A 24,181-nucleotide genomic window follows, 5' to 3' on the forward strand; every position below is an offset into this window, starting at 1 on the left:
CTTCCTAACCCAGGGCCATAGTCTTCAGATTTGATGAGTGTGGCATGTGTGTGTTCCTCATTCAGCAGTGGCTTCCTCCCCCAGAGTCGTTTCTTCCTCGGTGGGACAGCAGGCTGCTTGATGAGGGTCTGTAACCCTACTCAGGGCAGTACGCTGCGTGAAGGGGTCACTCTCGCTTGGTGACTCTCCAGTGGCACCTCGAATCCTGTGATAACTTCACGGGACAAACCACGCCGTGCCCTCTGCTCTTAACCTTCTCACTAATCCCGCTCAGAGAAGAGTCTGAATCCTCTAAATAAAGAACGTTGTAAATTGTTTCTTTTAGTTTCCTACCCACCTCACAACTCTGTTCTTCTAAATACGCCGTGGGAGCTCATGAAAGCCCAGGCCCCCGGCTCTATTCTTCTAGCTTTTAAAAGCCACCGGGAGTTTATTTATTTATTTATTTATTTTTAAGATTTCATTTATTTATTTGACACACATAGTGAGAGAGAGCACAAGTGGGGGGAGTAGCCGGCCGAGGGAGAGGAGAAGCAGGCTCCCCGTTGAGCAGGGAACCCGACTCAGGGCTTGATCCCAGGACCCTGGGATCATGACCCCAGCTGAAGGCAGACGCTTAACCAACTGAGCCATGCAGGCGCCCCTAGAAGCCACAGGGAGTTTCTACTCCTGAGTGGGACCAAGGAGCTTCCTCATGGATGTGTTTTCTGGCCTCAGACACATTTTCTGAACTCTGCTGTCGTGGGATTGGAGCGTTACCAGAGTCCTTGTTCTAATGCCACATTGGCCTGCTCGTCTACACTTGTGTGTTTTAGCTCTGGTCCCGCTCCTTAGAAACCTAATCTTTGTCTCTGTCTCTGTCCCCGCAAATGTGAACAGCAGAACAAGCCGACGAGTGAGTCCGCGGTGAGTAGCACGGGTGACCTGATGCATAACAAGAGGTCCAAGATCAAGCCCGACGAAGACCTGCCCAGCCCGGGGCCGCGGGGCCAGCAGGTGAGGCACCGGGGCTCTGCCGCTGGCCTATGGCTCCCTCCGAGCTGAGGTCTCTCACAGAATTTCCGTATCCACTGTGTTCTTGGCCTTGGCCTTGGCCATCCCCACGCATTTGGCAGGAGGCCAGTGATGGAGTCTGACTCCGTTTGATTCTCTAACTCAGAAACGCTGCAGGAAGCTGTTGGGGGGCGGGGGGAGATAAACTGTAGCTCGTGGTGTAAGTGGTTGGATTAATTTGTTCCTGATCACTGTAGGGACCAAGCTTCAGTCCTGAGCCCTGGTCTCAGGCCCCAAAATACGAACTCCTGGCCCTAAGCCAGAGCTGGGCAGAGTTGATGATATTCCTTACACTGATCATGTTCTTATTTGTTCTCATTTTGCCTTTTCCCACTTACCAGAACGGAGGGATGGATCAAGGCACAACTAACCTAAGGCCAGTTAGATTCTGGTCCTTTCTTTACCCAGAGTCTTGAAAGTACGAGTTTTGAAGGTCCATTCTGGTCTCTTCTTTAAGGCATTTAGACCCTCTGAGTTTCCATTTTAAAATGTGTTTATTATGCCTATAATACCATCTCCTAGGGTCCCTGTGCTTGACACAGGAAGGAGGTCAGTGAATATTAATTCCTGGAAATAGGGGTTGGACAGGAGTCTGGACATCCACAGAATCTGGACCTTTCTACATCCAGGCTGCTCCAGCCACCAGCTCAGACTACCTCCACCCAAATTTCCTTTCGAGTGAGCACTTTGAGGATGGAATGAATGGGTGTCGTAGGTTCTGAAATCCATCCTTTTCCTTGAATTTTCCTGGCCAACAACCTTGCTGGTTACACCTAAATGCTCGTATGCAGTTTTTGTCATCCTGCCCCAGATGAGATCCCAAATCTGTGCACCTAGTCATCTCCCAGAGTTCTGGAAATTGTTTGCATTTTCACTGCCGTGAAGCTGCCTCAGACGGTAGAAAAGACGCAGCTGCTAAGCTTTAGATGCTGTGGTTCTTGGGCAGCAAGCCGTATCCTCGGAGCTCAGAGGTTGAACCAGGAAGACATGATCCCTCTAAAACCCAGAAAGTGCCTGTCACAGCCTCCAAGGCAGGGGAAGGCAGAATTAGAATTACTGGTAAACCATTGCCCTGATTCCAAAATATGAGAATCAACAAATTAATACACGAAAAAGAATCTAACCGAAAGAGAAAGGCCAGTCTTTTGGGTAAAGACTGCATGACCTAATTTAATTGCTTCTTTCTTACGGGATGACATTTTAATTTCTTTTTCTCTCTTGTATTCAGGGGCAAAGTTTGGCCTCAATTTCTTATCATCATTACGGTTGGGACTGTTGTTTTTAATCCCACATTAACAATCTCTGAAGATATATTTGGTAAATCAGAAAACACGCACACAATGATTCCATACGTTTGACTTCTTCTGTCCATAAAATCCAGCTGCTAGACCCGGGCTCTGTTTTCTTTTCCCTGAAAAATTGCCTCAGCATGAAGACCCATGCAATCAGGTTTTTTTTTCTTCTTTTTTTCTTTTCTTTTATCTGTCCTTCCATTGTGTCTGATCTTTTTTTCCCCTCTCTCCTCCCCCCCCCCCCCCCCCCCCCACCCAGGAACAGCCGGAAGGAACGACCCTGGTGAAGGAGGAAGGGGACAAAGACGAAAGCAAACAGGAGCCTGAAGTCATCTATGAGACCAACTGCCACTGGGAAGGCTGCACACGGGAGTTTGACACCCAGGAACAGCTGGTGCACGTAAGTCGGGGGGACTCGGGAAGTGAGCTTTACAACTACGTGACCTTTCCTGTGGGGTCGGCTTCTCTGACCCTGCGCTGAGTCAGGTTTCTTAGCTAGCAGGCTGCAAACTGGAGAGGGCTTTATGATTTTCTGAGAATAAAGAAAACTCTGAGCCATGGTGCTTGACCTGTTCAGTCAGCTAAAGCTTAGTGTAAAATTCAATAAAGTCTTCAATAGAGAGCGTAATGACTCTGATCCTGTAAGCCAGAAAACACTATTTTGAGTTTGCGTCTTTGATGGTTATTGAGTAATAGTAAGCTGGACATGAATTATTTTTAACCTTTTAACCAAGTTTGATTCTCCTCTCCTAGACCCAGCCATGGTAGGCAAAAAAAAAATTGTAGAGGTGGGGAATTCCTTTTCTTCTGTTCTGCCTTCTTTTTCCAAACCCTCAAGGCCAAGGAACCTCCCAGTATTTTATGCAGCAATTAGTACTCTGCGTGAGATAGGTAGATGCTTGGGGAAGCCATTAACACAGTTTCTTGACTGAAGGCCAACCCTTGCAGGGCGGGTAGTTCCATGGAAAAAGTGATGTGTATTTTTAAATGCGTCTGGTGGCATGGATTTGTGAAACCTGCAGCATGGTCAGACTGAGATCCACACCTCATCTTACTATACCAGGTCCAGAAGTGTTGCCCCTGTGGGTTTTATTTCCAATAACGCAGTGCGCTCCCCACACCCATGTGCACGTACCTGATGAGGTGTATTTCCTTTGCCAATGCTTCATTTGATTTGGCGCTTTCTTTCACGCCAGAGGAGTCTCCTTAGCCGATGGGACCGAGAGCAACTGAGACGGAAGGGTCTCTCTCTCTCGATCATCGAGACTAGACAGCCGTAGGCTCACACCCTCCTGTGCACAAGCACAGGGTCCCATTGAGGCATTACGGATGGTCTGCTGTGTGTGGCCGGTTCACCCGCTTGTCCGGTGACAGAAGATCCGACAGAGAAGCAGGGCCCCACCCACCCCACACGCACACACCGCACACACTCACCCCGTTGTCTCTTCTTTTCTAGTAACTTTTAATTTTAGATGACCCATATTTCTTGATAACACTTCTCCATTTAAATGCTAAAATTATATAATTCTTGACACATCCCACATCTTTCATCGTCCGCAGGAACTTCTCCAGGGTGTCGTCTGCAACTCGGCTCCTCCTCTGTGATGTATTCCACACGTCATCACGGCAAAGTGTTAAATAGACCATTTGCCAGGATTTGCGATCCGTTAGGTACAGAATGTTTTGAGGAGTTAACATGACATCAGCAGGGCTCCCCCCCACCCACATTTCTTTCTTAATCATGTCTCCTTGTAATTGTGTAGGAAGAATTATAGATTTCTCAGCACAGCAAGAAACCTAGAAAGTCAAATGTTTTTAATTAAGGTAGACTTCCAGATTTTTCCATGAACTTAATTCAATTCTTTCTCTTTAATTTGAGGCAAGTGTTATTTTTAAGCCAAGCCTTACTTAATGGCCCTTTCTTCTTGCTGACTTTTAATGGAAACCACAGACATGGTCCTACCAAAGGGGGAAAAGAAAAAGTTTGGAATTTTTCTTCTAGTGTCGGGAGATATTCCCGAAGAGTGAAGTATGCCAGGGCTACCCTTAGTGATAGAAGGAGTGAATAACCCACATGAGGGGAACGGTTTGCATGAAAACTGCCATCGTGAGCAAGATGTTACCAGAGCTGCTTGCTTTGGAAAATGTCCTCCTGAGAGGTGACACCATCTCATGGTGCCTTTTCTGAGGATAAGTCATTGTATTTTCCAAGGAGGGCTGTGATTATGGTTCAGCTGTTACCAGATGCGGGATGGAGCAAGAGCTTATTCGGAGTCTACATTTCAAAGGAATCGTGTTCCTCATTAGAGACCAGGTTTGATGTAGCGTTTTTAACCTTTCTGCTACCTACTGAATGCGAAAGCTTTTAAGAGACAGTGACTCTTGTAGGTGTATTTAATCTCAGTGGCGAAAGGCTTTAGGGAGTGATGATGTTTTAGCAGAGACCTGAGTAGTTTTGCGGTAAATCTGCTTAAACGATCAACTTGAATGACCACCGTGTTGTGTGTCTTATCGTAAAAAATCTGACTGAATCCACATACAGGGGAAATTTTTGATTCCAAACCAGCTAGAAGGAATTCATGTCAGGAGTAGGAGAAAATCCAGTGTAGTACCTTTATGATGTTAATTTTAGTCTGAGATAAATTACGTACATTAAGTGGATTACAGTTATAACTTGGCCACAACCTAAATAAAAACACTAGGGCATGTCACTTATTTTCCACCTTTCTACTCGTTACCTGAAGTGCGGATATTGCCAATGTGTGCGTTTAAGTCGATTTTACTTTGCATGACATGCAAGTACCTTCCTCCCAGTGGGCGTTATCTGGTTGCATCAGCAGTGACCTGGGATAGCACGAGCACTTTATTCTTTGCTGATTGAAGGAATAGCTCCATACCCACCTAATTATTTTGGTGGCAGGTGGAAAAAATACCAGTGGCAAACCCCAGTTTTTTTTTTTTTAAGGACGGAGGGAAGTCTTAACTGTTTCCATTCCCGTGGCTCTCCTTGGAGAGACGGCATTTTGTGAATTAGCTGAATTTTCATGCTCCACGCGACCAAGAGGCAAGGTGTTAAACCATTCTGATGCTCTGCCTTATTTATAGCCATGACCCATTCTTTTTCCCCCTCTTACAGTTAATAGAAAGATTCATGATTCTTCATGGTTGTCTATCTAGGGCCTGACAGGCCCGACTGCCTGCTAAAGCAAGTCACTATCTATAATTGATATCCTTCCGCGGAATAGGGTGCTGGCTGCAATTGAAGGGCTTTGCTGAAAGCTCTTAAATCCTGACAAGTTCTCCCCTTGTTCTGGTTCAGTCGCTGAGCTGCACGGTTGGAATTCCAGAGCCATTTGAACTTGGTGCAAAAGGGAGACATGTGTTTCACATTAGCAAATCACAAAGTTGAAGAGGAGAATTAGGGACGCGGCAGGCTCTGCCCGCCAGGTAGTCTCATTCCCAGCGTAATGCGCTCCGTGTTCTCTTAAACATTACCTCGTCCCATTACTGGCCCAACAGATGCGCTAACCATTGCCTTTCCCTTCGCTTCTCCTTTATTGCAAGCGCCTGTCCTCCGCCAGGTGTGTGTTTATTCTAGGTTTGCTGTAGGGTCTTTATCACGGGGATGTTTAATTAATTTCTCTTCCCAGCAAGATAATTATAATTGGGCTTAGTTACTCTCAAGCTAGTATTAAATTTGTCATAAATTTACTTCTATGCCCAGAAGCTAAGAAGACAGATGTATATTTTTGTTAACCAGGTTTTTGTTATACTTTGTCCCTTTCTTGGTGTCAGTTAAAATAGAACAGAACAAGAGAGTAAGAAGGAGATCCGGTATAAAAATGAATTCAAAGTACCTTTGATTAAGGCTGAATTGATTATTGATTTGTTGAGATGCAAACACTTTCTCTTTCCTTGGCATCTGAAAGCACGTATTCTAACACCTCAAAATAAGTTGGAAAGTCCACATCTTCCCTTCAATTCCAAATTAATTAGGCTCTCTTTTTGCAGTTGTGCACAGCATATTACAAAAGACACAAATCTTACATTTAAATTTATTTCTGAAAGTGGCAGAATATTGGTTCTCAACATGTTTTCTGGTTTTGTTTTGGCTTTTTTGTGGGGGAGGGCATGCAAAAAACTCAACTTCCATCTTCTGGCCTGGCCTCGCGCGTAGATGAGGGAGGCTTCCAAACCTTCCTGAGACCCATTTCCCGCTTGCATTCCTTCTGTCCTAGAACTCAGTCCCATCTTTGGCTCTAGGAGGGTCGAGGCGTCTGAAACAATGCACAGCGTGAGCCCAAGTTAGTCATTTCTAGTTTCTCCGAAACCTGCCCGCGTTGTTTCTGAATGACATGATACGGCCCATCAAAGTTTTTGATTTGAGAGGCTTTTTCAAAAGAGGAGATTTATTCCTAAAAATGCGAAGAATGTGCACCTCAGTATGGGTCACCACCACTCGGTGGCTGGTGATGCTTGCAAACGTCACTTCCGGGACCCGGAGAATGAAAGTAGTATTCTCACCATCCCTAACGTCCACCTGTTTGCTGTATCACTGTATTCCTTGACCCTCTATTTCAGTGACGGAACCCTCTTTCTGCTTTAGAAGTAACACTTATAATATTCTTTCCTGAGGTCTGAAAAATCGTCAAATTATTTTTTTTAACAGTTTTATTCCCCATGCCCTCCCCAGCCAAATGAGTCTGCGGAGAGGGCCTTAGGCAGGTGAGGGCCCCGTCTCCTGCTAGTGGGGTGGAAGGGCAGAGAACGTGAGTTGTATTTATATGAGTCCCAGCTTCAACTGGGTGGCATTTAAGTCCCTGTGTTCCTTTGTATCTTTTAAGCTGGGTGTCAGAAATTCACCTTTTTGTAGAGTGATTAACCACCTACTTGGATTTTAAATGTTTTCATATGCCGCAAATTTTGATCTCTAAAGCCTGCTGTCGGTTCTTTTATCAGAAGAATATACTTATAATCACCTTTGCTGCCGTTTGAAAACAAATTCTGTACATAGGCAGCATGAAAACGAAGGGCTTTCTTTTTAACATCCTAGAGATTTAGATGTAAAGAAGGCACATCTAATCTGTGAAGAATTGGTGGATCCGTAGAAACGGGGTGAAGTTAGGATGTGTTGAAGACATTATTTTCATATTAATACCATGATCCTAAATTTGCATTTTAAATGTTTTCCATCTAATTTTGATCCCTTTGCTAAAGTTTCATTGTATATCCTTACCTAAGAGAAAATGGAGTGTAAGATGCGATAGGGGTCTCAGATACGAGGCAGAAATTAGTTTTGTGTGCACATAAAACGTAAAACGAATGAGTGGAGATTTTGATCTTCTTTTCCCTACATGGAGTTGCTAGTTAATTTAGTTACTCTAATTATTTGGAAATATTGCATGTAAAATACAGGCTCCGAACCACAAACTTCAAAGCCATCCTTTGACAATTGCGCCTCGAGGGTCACGTTGTTTTTAAAGCTAGGAACTGAATTGCACCTGCAGAAATACTTTCCATAGAGAAAGGAGAGAGCCTGAGTGGGAGGTGGGGGGGTGGCGCGAGGGGCCGTATGGGCTCCTGGGGCCAGTGGGATTCTGCATGGCAGCACCATCTCTGCCCTGACCCTTGGGATGACCTCCCTGGAAACATTTGACCCTCTAGAATGCTATTTTCTCACTTTTCATACTGTGAAACACCCGTGAAAATAAATGCCCTCCCCAACATCCAAGGCCAAACGGAGATCGCATGCAGGAGGCCTAATGAGAAACAGACAGAGGGTTGAAAAGAGTGCCTCGTCTCCCTTTGTTTTATGTATTTGTTTTTGCAGGTTGCGTTGGGGAGGGGAGGGGAATGGCGCTTGGGTCTGTGGCTTCTGCATGTCGGTTCTCAGGCTTATTTTATATTCATTGTTGCCGAACCTACTCTTGACTGAGACGGGGACCCCGTTCTTCCCGGCGTAGGTCTGATAGATGGGACTTGGCCAAGCCATTTCACCTCCTTGGACCTCAGTTTTAGTAAAAGCAAGTGAAAGATTTGAATTAGATAGTCCTCAGGATAGGGATGGCAAACAGGTTTCCTCTCAAGGGCCCACGTATTGGCTGGCAGCCACCTGGGTGCTGTGCTGAGCTCCCCCCCTCCACCCCCCTCCCCGGCACCTTGCAGCAGGGGAGGTGGGTGGGGTGGGGATGCACGGTCGGTTATGGATATCTGCCCCCAGGTGGGGTTTTGGAGAAGACAGTCACATGCCATCTTTTTCCCGGGATCTTTTCCACCCCGTAGATTAAGTGCCCTCCAGAATAATCGTATTTAATATTTCTAGGATGTGGTATATTAATTACTTGAGTAATTATGGAATTATTAAAATTTCCCCTTTACTAAGGGTTCTTACCCCTTGAACGAAGAATAAGAAATCAATATTTCGAGTGAGATGTCACTGGTACAGAATAATGTGTTAGTTACTTTCTTAAGTTTGTTTTGCCCTGGGGTACCCCAGAAATGTTTCCTTGCACCCCCCCCCCCCAGAATACTTCATCAGAATTTTTAGCCAAGTAACTCTTTCTGCCACTTGGAGAGGATTTTCCTCTGAATTGGTTCTGAATGCTACTTTAGGTAAGATTCCCTGGAATGTTCTCCACGGGCCCACTTTATACAAGAAGGAATGATGGTCACTTCGGGCTGGGCTGCGTACCTCGTGGAAACGTACTTGCTTGTAGCAGTGTGTCTTCTTGTGTGTCGGGAAAAAGGATGAGCTGATAGTAGCCGATCAGGCTTTCGCTCAACTCCTCCCTGAATACTTCTGGGAGCCGCCTGCATGCTGCCCACTGCCCCTGCTTCATGGTGGGCTTAGCCCTGACCCTCCACGCCTGGTCGTTCTCAGGGGAAGGGCGAGAAAAAGAAACGTGAAAGCATAGGGTGAGTAGCATATGAGACAGAACATGATGAAGCCAGAACTGTGTGGTTGAGATACCGGGGGCTTAGAAGAGGGGAGAAGCGCGTAAGGAATATTGGAAAAGGCCTCTGGGAAACGGGAGGGAAACAGGTTTAGGTCAAAGCAAAGCATGGGGGTCAACTTTTGAGGCATGAGGATGAGGATGATGATGGTGATGATGGTGATCGTGACTTTGTAAGAATACATAGCACCTGATCCGAGAGAATCCTCGGGCTTGCTGCTGTTCTCCTGTGACGGTACAAGGTCCCTTGCAAAGCTGACAGACCTGGGCTCAAAGCCTGCAGCTTTCTACCCTAGACACATCACATCCTTCTCTCTGAAATAAGGGTAATAATAGTGTTTACTTCACGAAACAGCTGGGGGAGTTACTTAAAAATTATACTCAAGAAAATGTTACTGATAATTTTTCTAAAAGGGAAAAGTGTAAAGACATTTACCAGCTGATAAGTTCATGCACTTTGCCTATAAGAACATGGTTTAGGTTGGTATTCAGGCAGCTTTGGGGTTGGCATGTCACCATGAAATTAATAATTGTGTAAAGATTCTGACTAGGCCCCTGGTTCGTGAACCCCTAAGAAAGAGGGACTGGTGGGGTCTCCAGCTCTGTTCCTTATACTCTGGATCCCTCCTTATTCTCGAATATGCAGTGTCGAGATTCAGAGCCTGATGCTGTTATGTGTTCTCTTATCCTGATGTCCTTCTGAAAGTTCTCCTCGGTGGGCACCCAAAACCAGGACTTTTCACCCCTGACGCACTGAGGCAGAGAATTCTTTGTTGTGAGGGCCATCCTTTGCATTGTCGTGGGACTGTTAGCGGCACTGCTGACCTCTGCCCGCTAGATTCCAGGGGGGATCTACCCCCCCATCGTAACAACCAGAAATTTCTCCCGACGTTGCCAAACGTCCCCTGGAGGGCAGAATTGGCCCCTGTTCTGTCCCAAATCTTTCCTCTTGCAGTGTGGAAAACAGTAACAACAAAAGTGTATTTGTGATTTAAGATTAATTTTCTCCTTAAGTGTGCCGTAGAATTTTCAAATTATAAGGAAAAGGTGAATTTGTTAGTCTCTAACAAAAGGCTGTTTAATAGATATTTATGTGTGCCTGTGTGTGTGCATCCACGGGTGTATGTGGTGTGCATGCACCTGTGTGTCTGTGTGTACGTGTGTGTGTGTGTGTGTGTGAGAGAGAGAGAGAGAGAGAGAGAGCGCTTAATTTTAAAGCCATATTTGTTAGGTTAGGTACTCAGGACTTCTCAGCAAGGACTATAACCAGCCAACTCCTTTGTCTTGGTGAAGAATTCCATCACTGGATTTTTGGTGGTTTTTTTGTTTTGTTTTTGTTTTGTTTTGTTTTTTTGCAGACCAAAGGAAGTCACTCAGACTTCAGCTTCTGAGATCATGGCAAGCATGGAGATCAGGTTCCTGCTTTGACAGAAAACAGAACTCCAGAAACAGAAAGCAATTTTCTAATGCAAGGACTTTTTTTGAAAATTCAGGGACATTTAGGCTTTCCTGGGATTAGCTAAATACTGCCATAGATGGGTTTTTTTTTTTTCATTTCTAGAACAATTAATGTTGGCAAGAGAGCTGTAAGTGGCATATCCTTAAAAGAGAGGCCAAGGCCTTAAATGTAAGCCACCCCTTCCCCACCCCAGCCAATTACCAGTAAAACTAGCATTAATCAGTGAGTTGGAGGGGGGAGGGAAATTTATCTTTGATTCCTACATCTGCCAAGAACTGTTTCTGAATCTAAATAAGTCAATCTACAGCTTTGGTCCTCAGTTTCTCATCTGTAAGGTGGAGATATTAATATCCATCCTAGTCTCCTCACAGGGTTTTTTATTTTTTACTTTTATTTTTTTTGGTAGGGATAGAATGAGATCATATATTCATACATATATTCATATATAAGGAATCCCATATATATTCAAATATAAGGAAGAATGAGAAGTAGTACTAATCAGCCTAATTAAAGAATGGAGAGATTAAGACTTTTCATCAAAATTTTAAAAAGGAATATGTAAAGACTTTTCATCAAAATGAAAAAAAATGTAAGCATGTCACTGATTCAGCTGCACGTGCTCACCTGTGTAAGCTGGTGGTTTTACCGGTACGATGCATTAGCACCACCTGGTGGCCAAGATACAAATTGCAGGCATAGTGTTGGAAAAAGCCTCTTGCGTGTCAGACTTCCAGAGTTGGGGTCCGGGTCGGGGTCAGGGCCAGAGGAGGGAACAAGACCGGATACATACATCTTTTATGTCTGGGAGTAAGGGGAACATAGGGGCAAGACCACTGGGAGGACCAGAGAGGTACAAGCAGAGCAGCAAGAAAACAGGTAAAGTGAAGTGGCAGAAGTCACAAGAGAGAAGTCTGGTGAGTTTGGACATGGTCTTGAAAAAAAGGGTTGATTTGAATAGGGAAAGACCATTGCAGGGAGGTATTGGGGCTTCCATGTGGAAAAAACAGCGGGAAGAAGTTAGCAGAAGCAGAAAGTATAGGAGAATTTTATCTATGATAGTAGCTAATATAATAAAAGGCTGGGGTTTTTGACACTCCGTGGGGTTAGGAATATAATTGCAGAATGATTCATTCCATGCTTTGGGGATTGAAGAGTGGTAAGTAGTGTACCGATGTGGAACCAAAGCTCCTGGAAGGCAGGGGGCTGTAGGAAGCGAGATTAAAGCCCAGAGTGACAGTTTCCTGGGACCTACCTGCTGCACTGGGAGTCTGACTTCCCATCCAGGTGGAGTGAGGAGAATCACATGTTTCCGATGCAAGGAAGGCAAGAGCTGGTGTGAGCCCTAGAAAGTTCGGGGCTGAGCTTTGCAGAGCCCCAGCAGCTGTACCATCGATGTCCTGGAAGGGGCAGGGCCAGAAGTGAGACTCTGCCATGGAAATTATGTTCAGTTATTTCTTAAAACTTGGGAGGACAGTTTGGAGATGTTTCAGTGACAGTTTGTGCAGATGTCATAGACGCCCTTCAGAGAGCAGTCAGCAGCTTCCGGGCTGTCAGCTGAGCACCTGGAGGGTGGTTCGCCCATAGAACCCCTGTAACTTGTGTGCGTGGCCCCAGGCTCATTACCTAAGGGCCCCAAGAGTGTCTCTCTGTAAAGTAGGCTGGTCAAGGTCACTGGAGAATGATCTCTGATGACTTAGAGAAGAAGCCAGCCACAGTGTTCCCCACGATTTTAGGGCCTACTTAGTGACGGTTTTATTGTGATTAGTAAACATTTGTCTTTTTCATTCTTTTGGTTTTTGGTGTGCCTCATAATCTGAGGTTCTGAAAATGTCTTCCTAATCAGGAGAACAAAACTGCCGTCTGGGGACGGCGCGTGCTGCCTTATGTGCCTGGCCCAGTCCTGTCTCACCTGTTCCTTCCACGCCACCTTCAAACACCTCCTGTTTCTTTCTTTCTCTCTCTTTTTTTTTTTTTTTAAGATTTTATTTATTTATTTGACAGAGAGAGACACAGCGAGAGAGGGAACATAAGCAGGGTGAGTGGGAGAGGGAGAAGCAGGCTTCCCGCTGAGCAGGGAGCCCGTTGCGGGGCTCGATCCCAGGACCCTGGGACCATGACCTGAGCCAAAGGCAGACGCTTAACGACTGAGCCCCCCAGGCGCCCCAAACACCTCCTGTTTCTTGGGCTGATGTTAGCCTTTGTGCTTTGGCCGAGCCCTCTCTCCAGGACAGGCAGGAAAGCCCTGGTTCAGGACGTGCAGGTCTCCCCAGTGGCTTTTCCGGGAGGTGGCGAAAGTTCTCACACCTTCCTTTTCTGTCCCACCTGGGCAAGATAAAGCAGTCCCTACCACAAATACAGCACAACCCTCGCCGTACTCTCCTTATGTTCAGTGGAGATAAACTTCACTGGGGGCTCAGTATCGAGCCATTTGGCTTCTGGCAGGAGCTTTTAATTGCTAAAATGCAGATTTTTTTTTTTCCTTGATCAAGAGGGGATTATTCTTGTTATCAGTCTAGAGCATCTTATTTCAAGATGAAAAGCCTTTACGGAATTACAGATGCCAACGTTTGTACAAAGCTTTTTGGCGACTGACAACTCAAAGAGAAAGTATGATTTATTAGCCTGTAATGACCAACCCTGAGCGATGGTCGAGGTCCCACTGATTTGTGAAATTGCTTAACGTGGACTGCCTTTTTATGCCACTCAAGCCCCAGGTGACTCAAATAAATGTGGAGTCTACCTTTTGTGATATGTTATGGCAGAGAGGAAAAGAAAAGGGGCAAGAGGAGAAAGGTGGCTTCTAAAATCCATCTCGGTGGTGCGTTTTACAGTCGTTCGGCTGATAAGCCGGCGGAGGAAAGATTAATAACGAGGTGCTATCAGTACTTGCCTGTCGATTCTCTGTAACAGGGCTGTCTGTTCAGCATGGAAATTATTGATTAAATAAAAATTGCTATTAGATTGTGATGTGATCCATAATCACAAACAATGGTGGACATTCCTCTTTTAGATCCTCAGCCATGCATCACGTTGTTTCTGTTTTTTCCCTCGCCGTAATTTATATTACACTGACACTTGAGCTCCTTAGCTTTCTCCTTTCTGTTGGAAGGCAGGAAAGCTCGGGCAGGAGCGGCACAGCCTGGCCGGAGGGAGGATGAAAGGGCGGTCGGTGGTCCTGCTTAGGGGTCCGGCTGGTTCCCTCACTGGGCTGCAGCCCCGTTTACGTTTGTTGGTTGGTTTTTCAACTTTGAAAAAAAAAATTGTGATGGAATACACAGAACATGAAATTTACCACTTGGCCAATTTATTTTTTCGAGCTTTATTGAGGTATAATTGATGAATGAAATTGTGTATTTTTTAAGCATACAAAGTGATGATTTGATATACATATACGTCGTGAGATGATTAACGCCAAGTTAATTAACACATCCATCACCTCACAGTTATCTTTTCTCAGGTATGTGGCGAGAACTCTTAAGATCTATTCTCTGGGCAAATTTCAAGTATGCAATCCGATATTCTTAACTACGGTCACAATGCTATACATAGATCATCAAAACTTAATTGTACCCTTTGAATAGCATCTCCCCATTTCCCCACCCCCAGCCCCTGGCAACCACCAATCTAGTCTCTGTTTCCATGAGTTTGACTTTTCTTCGTCCTATTTTTGGATTTCACATACCGTATTCGCCCTTTATTTTGTCTTATTTCACTTAGCGTGATGCCTTCAAGGTCTATCCATGTTGTCACAAATGGCAAGATGTCTTTCTTTTTTATGGCTGAATAATATTCCATTATATATATATACACACACGCACAGTTGGCCCTTGAACAACACAGGTTTGAACTTCACAGGTCCGCTGATATTTGGATTTTTTTCAATAAATACTATAAATGTATTTTCTCTTCCTTACAATTTTCTTAACATTTTCTTTTCTCTAGCTTACTTATACATATAACATAAAAAAATATGTGTTAATGGACCATTTGTGTTATCGGTAAGGCTTCTGGTCAACAGTAGACTATTGGTAGTTAAGTTTTGGGGAGTCAGAGGTTATACATGGACCTTCAGATGTGCTGGGTGTCACCCCTAACCCCTGTGTTGCCCAAGGGTCAATTATACACACCACATTTTCCTTATCCACTCAGCTGTTGACAGACCCTTAGGTTGTTTCCACGTCTTGGCTATTAGGAATAATGTAATGAACGTGGTAATGCAGATGTATCTTCAAGATACTGGTTTTATTCCCTTCGGATGTCTACACAGAGGTGGGATTGCTGAATCCGATGGGAGTTCTCTCTTTAATGTTGTGGGGAACTACTATACTGTTTTCCACAGTGGCTGCACCAATTTGCATCCCCACCAACAGTGCACAAGGGTTCCCTTTTCTCCGTATTCTTGCCAACATGTGTTATCTCTTGTCTTTTCTAGAAGACCTCCTAACAGCTGTGAGATGGTATCCCATTGTGGTTTGGATATGCATTCCCCAATTATTAGTGATGTGAAGCACCTTTTCATGTACCTGCTGACCATTTGTATGTCTTCCTTGGAAAAATGTCTATTCAGATCCTCTGGCCATTTTTAAATTTCATTATTTGTTTTTTTTTTCCAGTTGAGTTCTCTGGGTTCCTTATTTATTTTGGATATTAACCCCTTATCAGATATGTGGTTTGCAAATATTTTCTCCTATTCTGTAGACTGCCTTTTCATTTTGTTGATTATTTTTCTTTTGCTATGCAGGAGTTTTTTAGTTTGATGTAGTCCCGCGTGTTTATTTTTGCTTTTGTTGCCTGTGCTTTCGGTATCAACTCCAAAAAAAATCATTGCCAAGACCCATGTCAGGGAGCCTTTTCTGTATGTTTACTTGGAGGAGTTTTATGGTTTCGGGTCTTTAATCCATGTTGAGTTAATTTTTTTCTATTTCTATGGAAAAGGCCACTGGAATTTTGATAGGGAGTACATTGAGTCTGCAGATCTCTTTGGATACTATGGATGTTTTAACAATACTGATTCTTCCGACCCAAGAACATGGACTGCCTCTCCATTTATTCATACCTTCTTTAATTTATTTCATCAATATCCTATACTTTTCAGTGTACATGTCTTTAGTCTCCTTGGTTTAATTTATTCCTAGATATTTTGTTATTTTTGCTGCTATTGTAAGCTGGATTGCTTTCTTGATTTCTCTTTCAGGTAGCTCATCGTTAGTGTATAGAAATGCACGCGATTCGTGTACATGGATTTTGTATTCTGAAACTTTACTGAATCCATTTATTCCTTCTCACAGTTTTTCGGTGTGGTGTTTTCCGGGTTTTCTATACATAAGATCATGTAATCTGCAAGCAGAGACAAGATGCCTTTCATTCTTTTTTCTTGCCTAATTGCTGTGGCTCGAACTTCCAGTACTATATGAATAGAAGAGGTGAGACCGGGCATACTCACATTGACCATTTTAATGCTCAGTAAATTGCCATTTAGCACATTCCCAGTTTTGTGCCACCATCACCACTGCATATTCCTGGACATTTTCATCACTCCAAAAGGAAACTCTACCCACTAAAAGCAGTCACTTTTCTTCCTTCCTCCCTCCTCCACAGCCCCCGAAAACCACTCAGCTGCTTTTTGTCTCTGTGGAATGCTTGCCTATTCTGAACATTTCATAGAAGTGGAATCCAAAATACATGACGTTTTGTGTCTGGCTGTTTTCAAGATTCATCTGTGTACTAGCACGTGTCAGCGCTTCGTTCCTTTTTATGGCTGAATAGTGTTCCATTTATGACTTTGTGCTTGTCCTTTTATCTGTTGATGGGCATTTGGATTGTTTCTACCTGCTAGCTGTTGTTTTGTTATGGACATTCATGGATAAGGTTTTGTTTCAACACTCTTTCCACTTCTTTGGGGTATATTTCTAGGAGTGGGATTGCATAGTCATGTGGTCATTCTGTGTTTAACTTATTTGAGAAACAACCAAACCTACAGCAGGTTTTAAGTTGTGTTGTATAGGCTCTGCCTTCCCGTGGTCTCTCCTCTGACCTCCTTAGCTTCTCTGAAGTACTCACCGTTCGGCCTCCCCCAGCACCTCACCGCCTTGCCGCGGCCTTGCCTCGTGTCCTTGGGCTGTGGACCAGACTTGCTCTCGGGGGCTTCTCTATAGAGTGCCCCGTGCCCCTGCCATCCATGGGCTCAACAGGCATCACTCAGCAAAGAGCCCCATACATCCACCACTACTTTTCCCCAAACAGGGTAGGACTGTTTTGGACAAATGCAGAGACTAATATTCAAGGCACTAGGTCAGGTGGGCTTAGACAAATAAAACAGACCGATGGGTTGACCAAATTTCATTTCCAAATGGTGATTTGGATGAATGGGGTTGCAGCTGATGTTCTGTTCAGTGGAATGAACATAAACCTCTCACGATAGTGACTTTAGGGGTTCCTTGCTGGATGTTACCATTAGGATCACTTCTAATTGGAGGGTCTTAAAAATGACCTAACTCATTATCTGCCCTTTTTTTTTTTTTAAACCAGATACGGTGAGATCCAGGAAGGCTAACAAACTTATTTAAGACCACTAAATTTGTTCACTTACACACCAATCATCTTGTTTTAAATGGCCGTTTGGTGCATATAATGAAGATTTGGTCTTTCGACTTCCTTAGCTATTAAATGTATACATTTTGCACCCCTACTCCACCCACCTCACCCCTTCCCCCAAGACACACAGTCTCTGCCTCTGTCCCTCTCTTTTTCCATTTCACTCTTGCAAGAGGAAGGCGCCTCAGGCTTCCTCCCCTGCCCCCACCATATATTTCCCGCAAGTTGACTACCAATGAAAGTAAATATAACTCTTCTTCACAAACCTAAGATCCCCTTATCAAAACAGAGGTGCAAGTCAGACGCCCATCGAAGGCTGAACATCTAGACTCAAGATCGAACTCGTGAACTCCCCCAGAACATGTGTGTGTCTTACGCTTTAGAGAAGATGTGTATTACTGATTATATTACGCTCTGGGACGAGGCAACACTTTGGAACCTGAAACTCGGAGCTCTCCACTGTCCCACCACCCCCACTGTTGCTTACCAGCACTGCTGCTAGCTGCCGAGAAGCTGAGACAGGACTTCTCTGGGCTGGCGGTTGCTTGCGGGTCCTTGGTGCCTTGCATGGGGCGCAGTATCAGCTACAAAGTGACAACACAGACCGTGCGTCCAAACTTCCCGGTGGGTGGATCGGGCTAAAGAACATGAGACTCTTGGGAGTGGAAGCCCCTGCAAGAGAGTTGGGGGTCTCTCAAGAAAGCCATGCTGACTAAGCAATCACAACTTAGGTTCATGAAAAATATAGGTCCCAGTGGAATTCTTTGATAAAGTCAGGTTTTTGAATCCTACATACAGAAGCTGGCAAGAAAGTACATACATGGGCCGCGGCGGGGTCTGGGGATGCACGTTCCCTTAGAGCCAGTGGCTTCCAGGTGACACATGGCAGTGAAAGCCAAACATCATCTTTCCTACTTTGCTCTGCTCTTTTGTGTGTTTGAGTGAGCGTGCACTTGGGACAAGGGCCTGAGGGTGGAGCAGGGACGTGGCCGAGGCCTGTCTTTGGGGATCCCTTTCCAGAACAGGGGCAGCAAGCGAATGAAGAAGAGTGTCTTTCCTACTGAAATGGGAAGTAAGACCCCATGGCCTACAAAGGCAGAATCTCTCAAGCAGATGGGCTTCTCCGGACCCAGAGGGCTGAGGTTCCTGACGCACGAAACCGCCGACCAGTATCAGACAGTTGTGAGCGATCATAAAAGATGGAGGAGGTCCTGGGAGGTGAAGGTGGTGAGTGTCCACGGGGCAAGAAAGTGAATTCTGAAAATTACAGGTGGAGCATGGTGAGCCGGTTCCAGAAGAAACTATACTTCTATTGTTAAAAGTTTGTCCTCTTATTACAAGATGAAATTATCACTGGGACTCTCAGACTCCCCGAGAAAAGCATCACTCTGGACCAGGCTTATGCTTTCTTTGACAATATTGTTAGACTGGTTGGTCAGGAAAATGCAGTAAGTTGGGACTTCAGCAAAACAACTTGGGCCAAGACAGAAAGTGATGTGTTCAACAGCAGTAAGGAGACGGAGTCGCTGGATGGGTGATAAGGGACAGCTGGACATTGGCCAAGGGAGCTGTTTCTAGAAGCAGTCTGCTGGGCTTGGCCCCCGGCCTTGTTTTACTTAACAATTTGGTGTTTGTTTGTTTCCAGGACGAAGTCATCGAGTGCAATTATCATCAAAGATGTTTACAAGGAATTTTCAAATCCGGTTAATGACTGAATCAGGGTCCTCAAAGATCTTGAAAAATCAAAATACTGAAATAGCTCCAAGGAGATTAAAAATTATGATAATAACATAAGCCTTTAATTAACTATAAATTCACTTTGACTAGGCACTGAGATTTGCCGCCAAAACTCGCTAATGGGATTCTCAACTATAGAAATAAAAGTACCTCATATTACAATCATGCTCAAACTGTTTCTGGAAGACACCACTCAGCCCAGGGTTCTGTGTTCTCAAGACACACTGATTTATCGTCATTAGATTGAGCAGAACAAGGTCCAAACTTGCCTTGTAAGGGTGGTTGCTAGAACCACAGGAGAGTGATCTGGGGTTTTCTGGTGGGCAGAGAGAGCCGGGGCCATGATAACTGCCTTCACACATTTGAGGGTGTGCCGGCCGTCCTGTGGAAGGTGGATCTGACTTGTTCGCAGGATCGGATGGAGGGCCACAGCCTGGAAACTATAGGGAAACAGATCTACATTCAGTGTGAGGAAAACTGATTTGACAGGCCTGGCCACAATGCTGCCCCAGGAGAGAGGCAGTCCCTGAACAGGACAGTCAGGGATTTAAGCTGGACGGTCCTGGGTGTGGGATGTTACAGGTAACTCAGAGCTTCCAGTGGGTTCTGGACTTGAGGAACCTGAGTCCCGCTCAAAGCTGAGAGAAATCCTCTTACTACAGATGTTTCTCGAAACCATTTATGTGCTGTGTTCAGAGGAGGGCAGGTTAGCATTTGGGCTTAACTAAGAATAATTAATAAAATCATCTCCGTTTTCTGTCTGTTCCTAACAGTATTTCCTCTCTACTCCAAGCTTTAACTTCCTTAACGTTTTTTTTTTTTCTTATAAAACATATTACTAATGAATAAAATGAACTCGACTGATGCACCACTTGAAAAGTGGACTCCTGAGTTCCTCGGATGACAAACTTGGGATAAGAATTTGGGTGTTGAGAGACCAGAGGCCTTCCTTATTTGCTGGAGCTGTATGTAACCCAGAAACCCAAGAGTTTTCTGGAGGGCTTTCTTCATGTTATTTTGTTGTGGTTTTCATATATGAAGATTTCCCTTAGAACTTTCTGCAGAAATCAGTCTGGTTTACCACGGTCCACACATCTATAAATCACTTACATTTTTTTCCGAGATACTTCCAGATTAAGGTGTTAGTGCTAACCTGATTGACAGGTAAATAATCAAATACTTTTGAATACTAGAAAAGGAATGTTTTCCTCAAAAAATACTCCAGCTCTCTCTCGGGTTCAGGCTGTGGGTATGTGGCATACGTCTTTTGCAGCTTAAAGGACATAAAACTGCCTGATGGTTCGGTGTTTGCATCACTTTTTTCCAGACTGCAGTCCTGTGAGTAGTCCCAGCCTCGATTTTGCAATTATTTCACACGTAGTAGAGATTGCAGAATACACTTTCAACCTTCCTGCCCTTCCTCGTTCTCCCTGTTGTGTGGCGGCAAGTGGCTCTTGTGGGCTTCTCCTTTCTCCTTTCTTCTTTCCTGTTTTTTGTTTTGTTTGTTTGTTTGTTTTTTAAGTTTCCTTCCTTAGCTTCACTAGCTTGAGAATTCATTTCAATGCATCATCTGGTGTTCTGGGCTGAGCTAAGACTTCTGGGGTGATGTTGGTCATTTCCTGCTAGGTCACCCGCCCTTCATTTCCCCCTTTCTTTTGTGAATCCCGCATAAGAATGACCGTTTCATGGTGTAAGCCCCAGCAGAGCCCAGAACATCTGGTGGAGCCTCACCTGCCACGTGAGGAACCAGCAACACTCTGTCCCCTGAGAAGTGACAAGACAACGCCATCCCTCCTACCTGGAGCACGCTCTTATCATCCGAAATTCCCGAAAAAATGTTGAGGAATTGAGAAATGAGTAAAAGAACTAAATAAAAATGAACTGTCCTTTACCTTAAGGACTGAAAAAGAATTTTAAAATGCACATAACCTTTGTTTTCCTGGCCACCTCCTTTAGGGGTCTGGTATGTGTCAGTAACGTCTCCTCTGCAGAGTCTGGGGCTGTCTGTCTGGTCCACTTGAAGGGAGAGATGTTTCCTTTGGAATAGCACAATCCCAGTGTGGGAATAACCTAACTGTAACCTGGAGTTTTAGTCCCTGTGGAGTCATTTTAGGCCTGCCCCCTAATATCTGCAAAAGTACAGAGGCTCACGTGTTGTTTATTTAAATATTTAGAAGCTGTAAGTCAAGCTAACGAACTGTTAAACACTTTTTTAAAAAGATTTTATTTATTTATTTGACAGAGAGAGCAGGAAAGCACAAGCAGGGGGAGTGGCAGAGGGAGAGGGAGAAGCAGGCTCCCCGTTGAGCAGGGAGCCCAATGCGGGGCTCCATCCCAGGACCCCGAGATCATAACCTGAGCCGAAGGCAGACGCTTAACCAACTGAGCCCCACCCAGGCGCCCTGAACTGTTAAACATTTTATACTTGATCTTGTCTAATATACCTTCAGAAAAGCTGAGAAGGCCAGAGTTACTAGAGAATTCTCGGGCTTCTCCGAGTCCTATGCTGGGATGGTGGCCCAGGATGGCCGTGACCTGCCTGCTCCCTTATCCTCCCACTCCCGGCCCTGAGGAGGCGTGGAGACGCGCACCTGCATGTCCTGGCCCCCTTCCCGGCCCCCCAGCAGCAAGTCCTCAGCCCAGGGACACACGTACTTTAGGTGATGGCCTGGTTTGTCTTCAGAAGGAGAAGCCCCAAGAAGTGTCTGTCCAGGCACTGGAAGCACGCCTGGGTTCTGTTTGGCCGGAGGGTTCCAGAATCCCGGCATCCAGAATGTGGTCCAGAAGGGAGGCCGGGTGCCAGGTCGCTCTGACTCCTCACCCCTTCGGGGAGGGATGTGGCTGGAAGAGGCCAGGACAGGGCCCTCTGAGGTAGTATCACCCGGAGTGTGTTCCACAGAACAACAGCCGGCTAGCAGACAGCCCTGGTCTACAGTAAGGTAAGAAGGCTGTGCCGAATCGAGATCGAAGCACCTGCTTCTCCATCGAGGAAGTCTCGCCTCGGAGATGGATGATGTCCGCAGAATGAGCAGTGTGCTTCGTTGGTTTACCATCAGACCTGAGAGCTTTCTCTTGCCCGTGACCGACACTTGGAGTAGCAAAGGTCCGCTGGGTCTCACACCAGAACTGCTCAGCGATCTTGGCCTCCACGGGTCCCGCAGGTCCTTTTTGGGGTTCTTAACCATGTTACAGGATCTCTTCTGTATTTTCATCTGGATGCCTTGCACATTCCCTTCTTTGCCTGGAAAAACTCTGAAGAGGTAGAGTTCTTGCTGCCCTTCCTGAGTCTTCCCTGGGGAGACTGGGTCATTTGCTCACTGCTCATCAGAGCCCAAGGCAGCATCAGTCTCTGTTCACCCTGAGCCTCGCCCTAGAGCCAGGGCGGAGGGAGCCTGGGAACCTGCATTTCTGACAGGCTCCCGGGTAATCCGTGTGCATGCAGAAGGCTCAGAGCCCTGGCCTTGTGGGCTCTCCGGAGCAGGGCACGCCATCAGGGGCTGGAGAGCCCCAGTCGGGGTCGTGTGGCTTACTTACAGCTCCCGCCCCTTATTTTGCTTAGAAAATCTCACCAATTTGCTATCTTTGGAGGGGTGACACATTCAAATGAGACACAGTGGTCAAACAGCTAGGCTCCCGGTGCTGGAAACGTGCCTTCAGTTCGGTTCTCAGAGCGGTAGCATCATGTTGGCTTAGAGGCCGTGCTGAACTTGGGGCTTTGAGAAGGTCGTGATTTGAGTTCTCCATCCCCTCCCCCCACCCACTGTCTCCCTAATTCCCTCCTCCACCCTCCCCTTTCCCCTCCTCAGCTCCCCTCACCAGCTGGAGTCCGCCAGCTGACTTTGGACTCGAGACTAGCAATGAGTGAAAGAAGGAAAGAGAAACTGAGCAGCAAGCCTTTGCCTTTAGCCCCCGCCCTCCCTCCCCACCCTGGGCAGAGGGCTCGTTAGGTCGTGGCAGAGCCAAGGGGGACTTTGAATAATGGACAAAAGGAGGCGCCTGGTGGTATGTGGGCTTTTTCTCCAGGGCTGGATGTCTGCTACTTCCCGGCAACAGTGCAGAGGTCGGCGGTGCCCCCAGCCCGGGCTCTGGGGGAATTTGGAAGTGCCTCTCCTGGGCACACTTGTTGACCCTTAGGCTCCATGGATCCCTGTGTGTTTGTCACAGAAACAAGCAGGGCAGTGCGGGCCCCTGATGGCCCCCTCTTGAAGGGCTTGTTAATACAGTGAATAATCACAGAGGATGATGAGGACTTAGGGCTCCAGCGTTTTATTTTGTTTTCAAAGCTCCTGAGCCTCACTGGAAATCTCCATTCCACCACACTTCATGAGGTTTTTCAAACCTGTAATTTGGCTCTTGGGATTAAGTGCTTTGTCTGTGCTCATAAAATGCTATAAAGCTCCTGGCCTCTATAGATGCATTTAAACTCAAAGAGTCAGTTGGTTCCAACATGCTGGAAGTTTCTTTCCAAATTTTTTAATTGCGACGCAGTGTAAAATTTAAAAGGGTTTTTGGGGGTAATTAAATGTATGCAATTAATGTAGTGTATAATGGCTCTTCCTGTTAATTTTCACAGCCCAAATACTGTTTCTCTTCCATATCCTTTCCAGCCCCATGGGCCTCTTTTACTATTACTCATACACCAAGGACATGCCCTCCACAGGACCTTTGCACTTGCCATTCCCACTGCTTGGATCTATCTTCCCGTAGAATCCACAGACCTTCCTCCAAGCCTCCGCCCAAGTTCCCATCATATCTGAGAAGTCTCCCCTCACCTGCCTGTGGACATTGACATATGCACACTTGCCATCACTCCCCTTACCCTGCTTTTTAATTTTTTACACATCTCACACTTGAAAACAGTACTTTTTTTCTTAAACATCATATTGTCTGCCTTCCACCACAAAGCTGTGAGCACCATGAACTTGGAAACTTTTATTCTTTGCCGCACTCCCAGGGCCAAGACTGGCCCGACACATCGTAGGTATTCTGTACATATTGTTGAATGAATGAGGACTGGTTTTCTCCCTAATCCAATGGCTAGAAAACTGTGTGTGTGTGTGTGTGTGTGTGTGTGTGTGTGTGTGTGTGTGTGT

At 45.6% G+C, this 24,181-nt stretch overlaps 1 protein-coding gene across 3 annotated transcripts in view; it reads left to right on the top strand.

The window, feature by feature from the left end:
* GLI3 (GLI family zinc finger 3) overlaps nucleotides 1-24,181 on the top strand; it is a 269,157-nt gene that overhangs the window by 200,188 nt on the left and 44,788 nt on the right. For 2 of the 3 annotated variants that reach the window (XM_032430575.1, XM_032430578.1), the window contains 2 exons: nucleotides 880-996; nucleotides 2,605-2,745. In XM_032430575.1, the coding sequence (XP_032286466.1) occupies nucleotides 880-996; nucleotides 2,605-2,745 (258 nt within the window). The remainder of the gene's footprint in view (nucleotides 1-879; nucleotides 997-2,604; nucleotides 2,746-24,181) is intronic. The other variant, XM_032430577.1, reaches the window with a different exon arrangement.

Source organism: Phoca vitulina, unplaced genomic scaffold (genome assembly GCF_004348235.1).
Source record: "Phoca vitulina isolate PV1807 unplaced genomic scaffold, GSC_HSeal_1.0 scaffold44, whole genome shotgun sequence".
Lineage (NCBI taxonomy): Eukaryota > Metazoa > Chordata > Mammalia > Carnivora > Phocidae > Phoca > Phoca vitulina.